Source organism: Mobula hypostoma, chromosome 5, assembly GCF_963921235.1.
Source record: "Mobula hypostoma chromosome 5, sMobHyp1.1, whole genome shotgun sequence".
NCBI lineage: Eukaryota > Metazoa > Chordata > Chondrichthyes > Myliobatiformes > Myliobatidae > Mobula > Mobula hypostoma.
Window position 1 is genome coordinate 159113340 of NC_086101.1, and position 13894 is coordinate 159127233.

General features: G+C 36.6%; 1 protein-coding gene across 2 annotated transcripts in view; it reads left to right on the plus strand.

The window, feature by feature from the left end:
- Positions 1-8568, plus strand: part of tnpo1 (transportin 1) — a 99148-nt gene extending 90580 nt beyond the window's left edge. Inside the window, exons 23-25 of one of the 2 annotated variants that reach the window (XM_063049221.1) lie at positions 480-554; positions 1795-1933; positions 2018-8568. In XM_063049221.1, coding sequence (XP_062905291.1) covers positions 480-554; positions 1795-1902 — 183 coding nt within the window. In that variant the 3' untranslated portion in view covers positions 1903-1933; positions 2018-8568. Of the gene's footprint in view, positions 1-479; positions 555-1794; positions 1934-2017 lie in introns of those variants that run through there. The other variant, XR_010018075.1, reaches the window with a different exon arrangement.
- Positions 8569-13894: the final 5326 nt, after the last annotated feature.

Genomic DNA, 13894 nt, shown 5'->3' on the forward strand with positions numbered 1-13894 from the left:
ATATTTGTAGATTGCATATAATTGCACAAACAGAAATGCTGTAGGAAAATTGAGTATTTTCCCAATTTATGTAAAAGAAAAATTGACTAAAAGATTAAAAAAGAAAAATGAAGACAGGAAAGAGATGATTAGTTTACGTAGATAATGTGTTCACAAAGGGAGTAATGAACCACTGGAAGCAAGTCTGAGTGTTTAATGTAAAGTGAAAAGATGGCAGATGAAGTAAACATATATTTGTATCAGTTTTATTTGAGACATTATAGCAAGGCACATAGGAAGAAAAGCAAGTTAATTGGAAACGCACTTTATATTGGCAGTGGGAAAGTATCTTCACCACACAAGTTGTGTCATCTATTCCAGAAAATTAGTTTGCTCTCAGATGTAAATGCTAACTTTGCCAAGGGCACTTGTCTTCCATGAGTTTAAAAATAAGTATTTGTGTTTGTAAGCTCACAATTATTCTCTTCTTTTTCTTGTAGGACTTCATTTTTTTCTGTGATGCAGTGGCATCTTGGATTAGTCCAAAAGATGACCTCCGTGATATGTTCTACAAGGTAATCAGTTTTTTTTTTGTTTGGTACTTGGAAGTTGTTGACATTTACTGAAGAAAACATTTTTAAATACATTTTACGGTAATCTATGTAATAGCTTTTGTGAAGAGTGGAAGAATGCTTTTGAAGTGTTATGAGAAAAAGTAACAACCAACTTGCATGAAGCAAAATTTCAGCATTATGTTAATGACAAATTAATCTGTTTAAATCAAAGCCATACATGATGGGAAGTAGTACTTCAGAGTCTGTACTGACTATTGAACACTAATCCTATTTTTATTCTTCCACTTTCCCATTAACCAGCTGAGATTGTACCACTTAGATACACAATCACGGTAGTTTACATAGGTCATTTAGAATACAACTTGTATGTCTTTTTGATATGTTGGCATTGGGAATAGGTGGTGGAAAGAAACTAGGGCATTTAGAGGAAACTACCTTCATTGTATGATTGAACCCTGGTTGCTAACTTGTGCTAGCCATAATCTATAGACTATAGGCATCTGTTAGTCTCATGAGACCATGGATTTGCACCTTGGAAGTTTTCCAGGGCGCAGGCCTGGGCAAGGTTGTATGGAAGACCGGCAGTTGCACATGCTGCAAGTCTCCCCTCTCCACACCACCGATGTTGTCCAAGGGAAGGGCATTAGGACCCATACAGCTTGGCACCGGTGTGGTCGCAGAGCAATGTGTGGTTAAGTGCCTTGCTCAAGGACACAACACGCTGCCTTAGCCAAGGCTCGAACTAGCAACCTTCAGATCTCTAGATGAATGCCTTAACCACTTGGCCACGCGCCAACAATCATAAATCGGATTTAATCTCACTAGCCTATGTCGTGAAATTTGTGGCAGCAGTACATTACAATACACAAAAACTAAATTACAATAAGAAATATAGTGCAAAAAAGAGAAATATTTAGGTAGTGTACATGAGTTCATTGTCCATTCAGAAATCTGATGGCAGAGAGAAAGAAGCTGTTCCTAAAACATTGAGTGTGTCCTCATGTTCCTATACCACCACTTTGATCATAGCAATGAGAAGAGTACATGTCCTAGGTGATGGGGGTCCTTAATGACGGATGCCTCCTTTTTGAGGCATTACTTTTTGAAGATGTCCTCGATGCTGGGGAGGCTAACAAAATATTGCTCTCAAATTTTTAATTTGATAGTGCATACATCTGTTACTGAACTTGGTCCTGTACAATTAAAATCTGCTTTTCCAAAATTTTTTTCCTCATTTTAGATACTTCATGGCTTTAAAAATCAAATTGGGGATGAGAATTGGAGCCGTTTTTCAGACCAGTTCCCACCTCCTTTGAAGGAACGCCTTGCAGCATATTATGGAGTCTAGCTGTGTATGCTGTTGTCAACCTATATTGGTGGTAATTTCTGAAATGTGTTCTTTGAACAGTATTTGATGTTTGTATTTGTCAAATGTGGTAAAATAGTTTTCTTTGTCTTTACAGGTCATTCAAGCTGGGAAGTCCATAGGGAGCCTCTGCACCCAGGGAAAAAGTTACCCTTTACGGGGGGGGGAAGGGTAAACCAGTGGGACATATAGTACAATCCCAACCCTACTGGGACAGGTGGGAGGGAGATGTTTAGCCGTCGCACTGTTCAGTCGACATTGGGGAAAGTTAAACCCTGAAGTCTTTTTCGATGGACATTTGTCTCTTCTTTTTAGAGCTTTTCACCAGAAGAGAAGAAACAAAGGAAGACATCTGACCCATAAACATCATGTTCTGACAAAGGGAAACTGCAGCAAATGCAGTAATGTAGGCTTCAAAAGTGGGTTTAATTGCAGAGAGAAAATCATAATCATTAGGTTAAAAGTCGACAGCCAAGAGACATAGGGGTTTTGCATTCAAACTAAGGCTGAAGGTAAGAATTAAGGAAACACTTGGGGATTAATAGGTTTATGCATGATTTTAGGAGAGCTAAAAATGACAGTGTTAGGGCAATTCAGAAGAGCAGCTTGTTTCCAAGATAGTGAACACCTACGTAAAATCATAGCTATGAAAATGTAAGTTTCTGATTAAGTAATATTTTCAGTCACGGTGAATGACAAATGATTGGTAACAACCTAAAATAGCTTGGGAAATCCTAAAATAAGTTTTTTTTTCATTGAATGGTACGTGCATATTGGTTAAAGTTTGACATATCTTTTGAAATAGTTTTGCAGTTTAGAAACACAAAGGATAGTACAAGTAACTGGTTAAAATGCCTTAGTTCAAATTTTCTTTCTAAGCAACATCTTTGTAGTGTACATGTTCTAGTTAAGGTACAGGCATGTAACTTGGTTCACTGTGGTTAGCAGTAAGGTTGCTTTGTTTAGTGAGACATTGAGCTAGCATGCGTGCATCATAGAGAGTGGAAGTGGTAAGGTTTCTTTCCCACTAAGAATTTTTTTTTTAGTGGTACAGCTCAGCAATATTACTGAATAGATTTTGTGTAAAATACCCCAAGGCTTTTCATATAGGATTTTAATTTCTGTTAAGGTTATTCATAGGTATAACCAGTTTATAAGGATTTGAAGTATCGTTAGGATCCACTAGGGTTAAGATTGTTATTGTATTGTGTGTAACCTGCACAATGTGGAAAGTTGAAATCTCCATGCAAATCTGTTGCCTCTGTGCTGTCAGTGTGATGTGCTTCTTGCATGGTTATATACTATTGAAATTATAGAACCTCCTTAAAAGAATTATGTAGTAAGGCAATTGAAAGCTGCATAATTATATAACATATAAAGAAAATGTACAAGTGTAAGAGAAAGGTTTGCTTTATTTAGTGTTTTAATCAGACTTGATTGGTAATATTTTTGTTCAAAGCATGATCTCATGAGATGCTTAACTGTCCTTAAGTGGGATAGGTCAAAATTTCAATCTGAAATATTTGAAACAAAAATTGGCACATTGGTGGCCCTTTGTGCCATTAAAGCTGCAGGAGTACAAAAGGAATGGATCCGTTTTCCTTTAATTTGTTCCACTTTATGTTGCTTTCTATACTCCTTTGTGTAAATAAATCCTTTTACATTGAATTCTGCCCCTTCCCCATAATGTGTATTTTGTTGTAAATCTTTTTTATTTTTTTATTATGTACTGTGAATGTGGAAAACAAAACCAACTGGTACACTTGACCTTTGTTATGTGTGAGTCTTTTGTAATATGTTAACTGTCTGATCCCGTGATGGTTAGAATTTTTTTTCAGATGGGACATACCCTCCCCCCAGGGAAATTAGCAGCTCTGCTGGTCAGAGTATGGAGCCCTGCACTACTTCTGGAGGCTGCAAGGCTAGATTAAGATATACAGCAAATGACTTTAATGCTTTAAAAGCCCTGACAGCTTTTTTTAAAAATATTTTTAGGTTTTCCTCCATTGCATATTTTGCTACACAAGACTGAATGTTTGGCTGTTTTTTGTTTTGCTGCTTGCTTTTAAGTTTTTGTGTGCAATGACTGGGATAACTAATGCACTGAAAAACACAGGCTTTCTGTGTATGTTTATGAATGTGTGTGTGTGTGTGTGACTGAAATTGTGGCAAGGAATTTTGTAGTTATGGTGTGCTTCGCATTGCATTGTGATTATCATTTCCTTAAAACTTTGCATGAAGAATGCCATTTATACATTCCTTTGCATAGTTTGGAAATTGATTGGACAAATTTGACATAATGATTGCTTAGTGTATACAAATCCTTTATTATGCTGGTTAATTGAACCCTAGAACAAGCTCCCATCAACTTGCATGGTCATTTCCAGAAGTGCCAGATTCAAAAACTTGCATGTAATGAACTTTAATTGCCAATTAATTCATAAATGATTTTTATAATTGCTCAGGTTATTACAAAACAGCTCCTTAGCTGCTACTAGAAGCTACTCTAAGAGAAATGTACTTGCATGTTGTTCATAGGTTTCAACCAAAAGAATTTTCTCTGCTCACTACCTTCAGTTGATTCCAAAAAGTGCATAATGTGCTTCTGGTATGAAAGAGTATTTTCTTCAGGTCAGATATTGCCTAAATAAGAATATAATATTTCCTTCTGGATTTGTGTTGCTTTATATAACATTAACAAAACTCCAATTGGATTTAAGTCACTTCAATGTTCAGGTGTAAGGAATACAAGTTACATAATTGTAACAGTTTTCGTAGATTTATAAATACATGGATAAAGGTTTTTTTGAGAAGACAAAGTAACGATTAGATTTAGATAATTGAGATTCTTTAATTCCAGGCACTCTGGCAGTCATTTTGCTGAAGAAAACACTATAATATTACAGTAATGTAGCTCTTGAAATATCAGGAGTAATTTTATTATTGTAATATTAAACTATACCTGCTAAAATAAAGTATTTTGTTTTTGCTTGTTGTTCTCCCTTTATCCCTGTTCTTCCAAATTTTTGTTTCTAACACCCAAGAATAATTTTCATGCTAAAACACCTTTTCAAATGCTTTAGTACAAAATTATTAACAGTTTTAACCTGCTGATAAGATGACCTACATGAGAAATTAAATAAATATCTCAGTTATAAAGACCCAAAATAACATGCAAGTTATTAGATTGTTCATAAAACATCTTGTTACATGAGAATCCACTAACAGTTGGATGAATTTTTATCCAAGGAGGTACTTCAATGAGATACACTAATCTTGGATAATTACTGTTGAAGTATGCTGTGTTTTGGACAGGCAATCTGTAATGCCCACAAAGCACATTTTGCATAATTTTTTTGCATTTACTAGCAGTATTCAAATTTGAACAATAGTATAACTAATCTAAATGCAGTATTTCAAAGACTAAAGCATCTTTGTTAAGGTCCAGCTAGGGCTAATACATTTTAATAGAGTGGAAATCCACAGCTAATGATATGAAAAATTTATTTCCTCATTCAATAATTTTGTGTAAACATACTGAACAGTCTTATGTCTGATACTTTAAATGTATTTGTCCTGTTGACCTTTATCTGAATGTTTGAAAACTCCAATTCTATTTGCATATAACTTCTACATAATTGGCTTGTAGTATCCTAAATTACAAATCGTTCCAGCACCTTAGGGGAAACAGTGTGTTGCTCCTTGCATTTTGTTTTCAATTTTAGTTTTGTTGTTTCTTCATTTAAAAATTGAGCCCATAATGAAAATTTACATGAATTACTACTTGTTTCTCATTCTGGTGTTTGTGTGGAAATGGCAAATGATTGTAATATTTTTCTCTGGTCTCCTATCTGGTATGCCATTGTAATAAAAAGCCAAAAATCCTATTTGAGTGAATGGACAATTTGCTGGCAACATTCATTCATTTGTCTGATCTTTTCTAAATATAATATCATGTGTTTTTTCTAAAATAAATTAGGAGCCCGAGTGGCACTTTACAATATCACACTTAACTGAGCTTCTGATAAACTATTACTTAACAGAGAATGCTGGAAAAGCTCAGGTTAGGCAACATCTGCAGAGGGAAACCAAATTCATGTTTCATGTTGAGAAATGTTTCTTGCCATTCAAGCACCTGATGTTAAATCAAAGCAGGTGATGTAGTAGCCACCTGGTTCTCTCAGCTGAATCACTCTCCACATGTAGAACATTACAGAAAATGTTCTCTCTATGTTGATGTTGCAAAGTTTTTTTTGTGACCAATTTAAAATTAAGAGTTTTGAGAAGCTTGTTAAGATGTGTGATGTTGAAAACTGCTGATCAGATATTGTAACAAAGAATTTGTAACATTTTAATTTTAGTATCCAGTTAGATATTTGTAAGAAAAATACTTTGTGCGGTGAAATTTAATTCACTGAATCATGCTATTCATTTAGTTTTATTCTTGTAGCTTGTATTAAAGTTTTGAATTTTTTTGAAGAGTATGTTTGTACCTTGTAATGGAGACAGTGAATGCAAAATATTTTAAATGTTGAATTATATCCACCTTCCTCACCCATTAACATAGAAAATGGAATTATATATTTATTTCCCTTTTCTCTCCCTGATTTAAGTCAATTTGTGAACTTCCTGGAGAAACTTAAAAACTGAAAATGAAATGGCTGAAGTACTTTCAAATATGCATGCACAGTGCATTGTTGATGTATGAATAAGATTGATTTTAGCCACCCTTTTATGGGTGTAAAACAAAGCTTCAATTTCATTCATATTGCTGAGGAATTGAAAGGAACAAATAGATTCTGTCAGAATAGTTCCTTACTCTAATCAAAAGTTTTTTAAAAATACATTTTTTGCACAAACTAAATGCATCATGGGATATACAGCACATTATGGTTGCTTGTTCTGTAGATGTTCCATATGGTTTTTGAGTGTAGGAAGAATGTTGGGAGTCATGAGAATTAGTCTGTCACATTCCAGTGTATCTGCCTTCTTGGCATGCTAAAGCACGGCTTAGTTTGTCTGCTCCTCACACTGAATGGAGTGCTGTTTGTGTGCTGTCTTTGCAGAAACAGCCGCTGCTATTGATGTAGCTTTTCTACTTGAATATTTTGGTTGTAGAAATCTCAGGTCAGCATTAACTTTTTATATAAGCCTTTTACCTTTCTTTCCTGGTTGAGCTTCCCCCTTGAATGGTTCTAACAGTACATTATTTAGCAATGATAGGTGATTCAAGTCAATTTTCTTTTATACCACTGTGTCAATTCACATGATTTTACTTTGTGAAAATATGGTCATAGCCTGAAATGGAACTTGGTGTTGTGTTCACTTACACATTTCCCACACGTTCTATTCTGCAGCTACAAAGCTTTATGGATTTTAAACTAAAAACTGCATAAAGATTAGCATTCAACTGTTTTGTCAGTATATACGTAAACTTGAATTATGTATTACCTCATTGTAATTGGGACCTGTGATGAATGAGACGGGGTCATACTGTGGATAATTTGTCATTTATTACAGCTGAATGTGACATTTATGAAGTATAATACTGTAAATGTCCCATGATATTTGTATCAAAACAAGTGTAGTAATGGCTTAGTGGCACTTTGGTCTTCACTCCCTGCTACAACTAACAACTTGAGATGACAGTAGTCTTTTGAACTTCTGTAGTCACACTCTGTGGGCTAGTTAGAGGTGTTGACAGACATGTAGCTATCATGGTAAGTTTTAGAATTGAAAAGTAATTGCAACTGTGCATGGGAGTTTTCTGAATTTTAATGACCAAAGGATTTTTTTTAAAGAGCTTCACTCACAAGTAATGTGATGTTAGAATGTGTCCTTGGAATCTTCTCCTGCAACCCCTTCAATGAATATAAGCAACATTTCTTGGATGTCTGCTTCTGTGTAAACTTGATAAAACTTCATTTGGAATAGAAACATGCTTTTAATTTTTGATAAGCTGCTGAATTTTGAAGAAAGTTTTTGGGGCCACCAAATATTTTGGATCATGCAGAGAATATATATTGTATTGATATGTAGTTTTTGTAATGATAAATGTTAGTTTGTAAATTGTAGTGAACTAGTAGATGTTAATGTTAACCACTGCTAGGAAATGTATGTTCAAAATAAATCACCTTAAAGCTGACAGTTGAGTTCTGGTTTTCATCTGGGGCACTAGAAATTTTGGGAAGGTAAACTGGGCTAGTTTCTTGTACCACTTCATCAACTCTGTCACCCCTCCATGCTCACTCTTGATTGTTAAATGGATAATTGTGCTCAGTCGTTACATTCTTCCACTCTAGGAGAATCTACAAAGCACTAATGTGTTTAGTATATATGAACATGAGAAGTATCAATTAGCAAACAAATGTTTATTCTCACATTCTTGAAATGTTTTTAGTTGCGAAATATATAATTTCCCTTTTGGTTATCCTGATGTTGCAGATTTGCAAGGATATACAATACATTTGTAAATCAATGCCTCATTGGTGTAAAGTGATTACAGTATTCTTCCTATTAGTGAATAGAAATGAAAAGAAGCATATTTTTCCAATGTAAAATGGTTGGAAATGCTGGGTTGTTCAGAATAAATTTGATTGAAATTAATATCTTAAGCTGCTCTACTTCTATAAATTAATACTGTCCATTTTATTCTTGTATAAGAATTGTGTTCATATGTTTAAAGGTCCATGGTCACCCAAGTAGAAAATAAGGGACTTAGCTACAATCTACAGTATTATGCAAATGTCTTGGGCACATGTAAAAAAAATTCTGTAAAGCTAAGATGCTTTCAAAAATAATGAAACTAAATGTTTCTAAGTATCAAAAAAAACTATAAAGAGTTAGTTTTTTTTTAAAACTCCTTATATAATCACTATTTGGGGTGATTGCCCTTTGCCTTTAAGACTGCATCAATTCTCTTGGGTACACTGCTATTCTATAAGAAAATAGGTCAGTAGGTTGTTCCAGGCATCTTGGAGAACTTGCCGGTCTTTTGCAGACTTTGGCTGTCTCGCCTGCTTCGTTTTCTCCAGGTAATCCCAGGCAGACTCAATGATGTTGAGATCAGGACTCTGTGGAGTCCACAAATTCTGTTGAAGAACTCCTTGTTCTACTTTTCACTGAAGATAGTTCCTTATTACCTTGGCCGTGTGTTTGGAGTGATTGTCCTGTTGCAGAATGAAGTTGGGACCAGACACTCCCTGATGGTATTGTTTGATGGATGAGATTCTGTTTGTAATTCTCAGCATTGAGGATTCCATTAATTTTGACTGAATCACCAACTGCATTTGCAGAAATGCAGCCCCAAACCTCCAGGGAACCTCCGCTGTGCTTCACCACTGGCTGCAGACACTCATCCATATAGCGCTATCCAGCTCTTCTGTGGATAAATTTCCTCCTGTCTGAGCCAAAAATTTCACATTTTGACTTATCAATCCCGAGAACTTGCTGCCATTGTTCAGCACCCTGGTCTTTGGTGTTTTTGTGCATAGGTGAGTCTCTTGGCATTGTTTCCACTTGAGGGATGACTTTTTAGTAGCACTCATCCACAAAGATCACTTCTGACAAGATTTCTCTGGACTGTAGCGGGGTGTACTTCGGTTCCAGTGGTTTCTGTAAGTTCATTGCTGATAACAGTGCTGGACTTCTGATTTAGAAGGGATATTAGTTTGATGTACATCATGTCTCTGTCTGACCACTGCATTTCTGGTCCTCAATCTTGCCCATTTCTTTGTTCTTCAGAAGAGCTTGGATAGCACATTTTGAAACTCCTTTCTGCTTGGGAGAGGCCTTGCTGATGCAGGATGACCACCTTGTATCTTGTTGCTACGCTACTCTTGCCGTGGTGCAAGAATTAATGATTTGAAGGTTACACTGACACATCTGCTCACTTTTTAGTTTGGTTGCCCTTTGCCCAGTTTGATTCTTTCTCACCTGTTTGTGTTTCAATTAATTAGCTTAGTTTATTCAACTCATTATCATTGATAATTAGCATCCTGTTTATTTAATCATGCACTGGTCTTTATACCTATTCTTTAATGAAATACCAAAATTCTAACATTTAATTTTTTTTTAAATAAATGTTTGGAAACCTAATATTTGCTCTTTTTTTTACTGACAACAAAAATATAAAACAAAATTTATATTAAAAAACTTAGAGTGCTTAAGACTTCTGCACAGTATTGTATATTAGTGATTCTAGGACATGGTGTGATGAATGCATTGTTTGTGTATGCTTAGGTAAATGTTTTATGAATAGCCTTAAGGAGTATCTATGCTAATTCCATCCACATTTTTATTAGTTAAATTTTGTTCTGTATAATTACAATAAGGTTATCTTTTGGATATTGGCTTTTTAGGAAATCCATCAGTTTTGCCTCTCAAAAAGATGACATTTTAGCTTATTGTTAACCTCATTGATGAACAGAACAATAACTATCCCTGGTGAAGTTATCAGTTGGTTCTATAAGGCCACATTACGGTTGCTTACATGTAGATCTTCAGCGCCACTTCAAACTTGAGAGACCAAATTTTGGGCACCAATTGAAACAAAGTAGTAGAAACACTCCGCAAATCACGCAGCATCTATTGAAAGAGAAACAGTAAATATTTCAGGCCAGAGATGGGCAGAATTGGTACAGCTAGAAAGAAACAACAAAATTTTATGTTTCAGAGTGTGGGAGAAGGGTGGATAGAATAAAAAGAATATCCTCAATGAGGTGAGGCTAGAGTTGCATTAATTGTACATTTTTTTAAGAAGTAATCTACTTCATAAATGAGGCAACTTAGTGAAAACAAACTTGGTAAAAGTTGTAAAATGTGCAGCTGTTGGTAGTAGCAAACAGGTCAGGATTCTGCCATCTTTCTATGTTTATGTTGTATGTATGAGCCCCTTCAAACAGCTGTTAATATAGCATTTGAGAATTTAAAGGCGCAGTTTTCTTTGTTTAATAACTCCTTTGATTCCACTGCCCTGCCCCCCCCACCACCAAAAGAAAAACTTACTTTCCATTGGCATTGTTTGAATTACAAACGAAGTTGAGAAAATGTTTCCATTTCGCTGAAGAAGTAGGAAATATCACCAATAAATCTGAATCAGGTTTATAATCACTGTTGTATTGTGAAGTTTGTTGCTTTGTGGCAGAAGTATGGTACAGTACACAAGACCATAAGATAAAGGAACAGAATTAAGCCACTTGGCCCATTGAGTCTGCTCTGCTATTTCATAGTGGCTGATCCAATTTTCCTCTCAGCCACAGTCTCCTGCCTTCTCTCTCTATTCCTACATGCCCTGACTAATCAAGAATCTTATCAACCTCTGCCTTCTTTATACATAGACTTGGTCTCCAGAGCTGCCTGGGGCAAAAAAAATCCACAGTCACCACTCTTTGGCTAAAAAAAAATATTCCACCTTATCTACGTTCTGAAAGGATACCCCTGTATTCTGAGGCTGGGTCCTCTGGTCTTAGACTTAACCAGCCTCCTCCTCCACATCCGCTCTATTAAGGCCTTTGACCATTTGATAGGTTTCAATGAGGTCACCACTCATTCTTTTGTATTCCAGTGAACTCAGGCCCATAAGCCATTAAACACTCTTCCTATGACAAGCCATTCAATCCTGGAATCATTTTCATAAACCTCCTTTGAAACCTCTCCAGTTTCAGCACATCCTTTCTAATATAAATGGCCCAAAACTGCTCCCAATACTCCAAATGAGGCTTCACCAGTGCTTTATAAAGTCTCAATATTACATCCCTGCTTTTGTATTCTAGTCCTCTTGGGGGAAAAAAATGCTAATATTGCCCTTGCCTTCCTCACCACAGACTCAATCTGGAAATTAACCTTTAGGGAATCCTACACAAGTCCCCTTGCGATTCAGATTTGTGAATTTTCTCTCCATTTAGAAAATAGTCAATCCTTTCATTTCTTCTACCAAAGTGCATGATCATATACTTCCCGGCGCTGTATGCCATCTGCCATTTCTTTGCCTGTTCCTGTAGCCTCTACTTCCTCAAACCTACCTGTCGTTCCACCTATCTTCATATCATCTACAAATTTTACAACAAAGCCATCATCTGAATGATTGACATAACGTAAAAAGAATTGGTCCCAAGATGGACCCCTGTGAAACACCACTAGTCGCTGGCAGCCAACTAGAAAAGAACCTGTTTATTCCCACTTTTTCTGCTGCCAGTCAAACTGCTTTATCCATGCTAGAATTTTCCCTGTAATACCATTGGCTCATAGCTTGTTAAACAGCCTCATGTGGTACCTTGTCAAAGGCCTGAAAATCCAAGTACTCATCAACAAATACTCCTTTATCTATCCTGCTTGATAATACTTTTAAAAATTCTTAGATTTGTCTGGCAAGATTTTCCCTTGAGGAAACTAAGCTGATGGCCTGCAAACACCCTGAGACCTTATCCTTAATAATTGACCCCAACATCTTCCCCTCCCCTGAGGTCAGTGTAACTGGCCTATATTTCCTTTATTCTGTCTCTCTCCCATCTCACTAGTAATGGTAACTTCATACACTTCATGACCCTTGAAACCTGGAACTTCCACCATTCTGCTCGTGTCAGTTTGTCTGCCATTTCCTTGACCCCATTACAACTTCTTCTTACCCCTGAGGGTTCTGTTACCTTAAGCTCTCTAATCAATTCTGCTTCATTGTGTGACACCCAATCCCCTAGTAGGCTCTTTTTTAAAAAAATCTTGTAGGCATTCTAGATATTCCTCTTCTTGGAATCTAGCACCAACCTGACTTTCCCAATCTACCTGCATATTAAAACCCCCATGACTATTGTAACACACATCAAAGTTGCTGGTGAACGCAGCAGCAACTTTGATGTGTGTTGCTTGAATTTCCAGCACCTGCAGAATTCCTCGTGTTTGACTATTGTAACTTTGTGTCCTTTTGGCATGCATTTTCCATCTCCTGTTGTAACTTGTAGACCATATCTTTACTACTATTTGAAGGTCTGTATATAACTCTCATCGCGGTCTTTTTACTCTTGCAGTTCTTTAGCTCCATCCTCAATGACTCAACACCTGGCCCTATGTTCCAGCAACTTTGATGTGTGTTGCCTGGCCCTATGTCACCTCTTTCTAATGATTTGAGTTCATTTTTTAACAAACAGAGCCACGCTATCCCCTCTGCCTTCCTGCTTGTCCTTTCAATACAATGTGTATCCTTGGATATTAAGCTCCCATCTATAATCTTTCAGCCATGATTCAGTACTGCCTACAAGATCCTACATGCCAAACTGCAAATGGTGCTGCAAGTTCATCTACCTTATTCAATATAGTGCGCACATTCAAATATAACACCTTCAGTCCTGCATTCACTCCTTTTGATTTTGTCTGCAATTTACATTGCTCATCCTGTTGACAGCAATTTTGTCCTCAACAGCCTTTGTAAACAGCTACCTCATCTTCAGCATTTTCCTACGATGCATTACAATGTATGCAGTTCAGGAGGTGGAAACAAAAGTTAAATTGTGTTTGCAGTCTGTGCCTGGCACTTGTATAGTGCAAATGTTACTTGTCAAGGTCTTGGTGCACTGTGATCTGGACTGCATTATTTATCGATATGTTTCATTACCAGCCTCCTCAAGACACTTCACCATAATGGATGTAAATGCTGCTGGACGAGAGATATTTAGGCAGGTTAGGACATTCCTAGGGATCGATATAATAGAAGCAGTTAGGTACCTCTGACTGCTGAAATAAGAGATATCAACAAACACTCCAGCTGGTTGATCAGCACAGGCCTTCAGTACTCAGACAGGTACTGTGTCTGGGCTGCATGCTTTCCACGGGTTCATCCTCCTGAAGGATGCTCGCAAGCCGACCTCAAACAAATCACAGGGTTGTTGAGTGCTGTGGGAGTTCATGATGATGCCTCCATGTTGCTTGGTTTCATTTTGTAGGAGGTGGTAGCATTCAAGCCCTGCCACAGCTGTCAAGCATC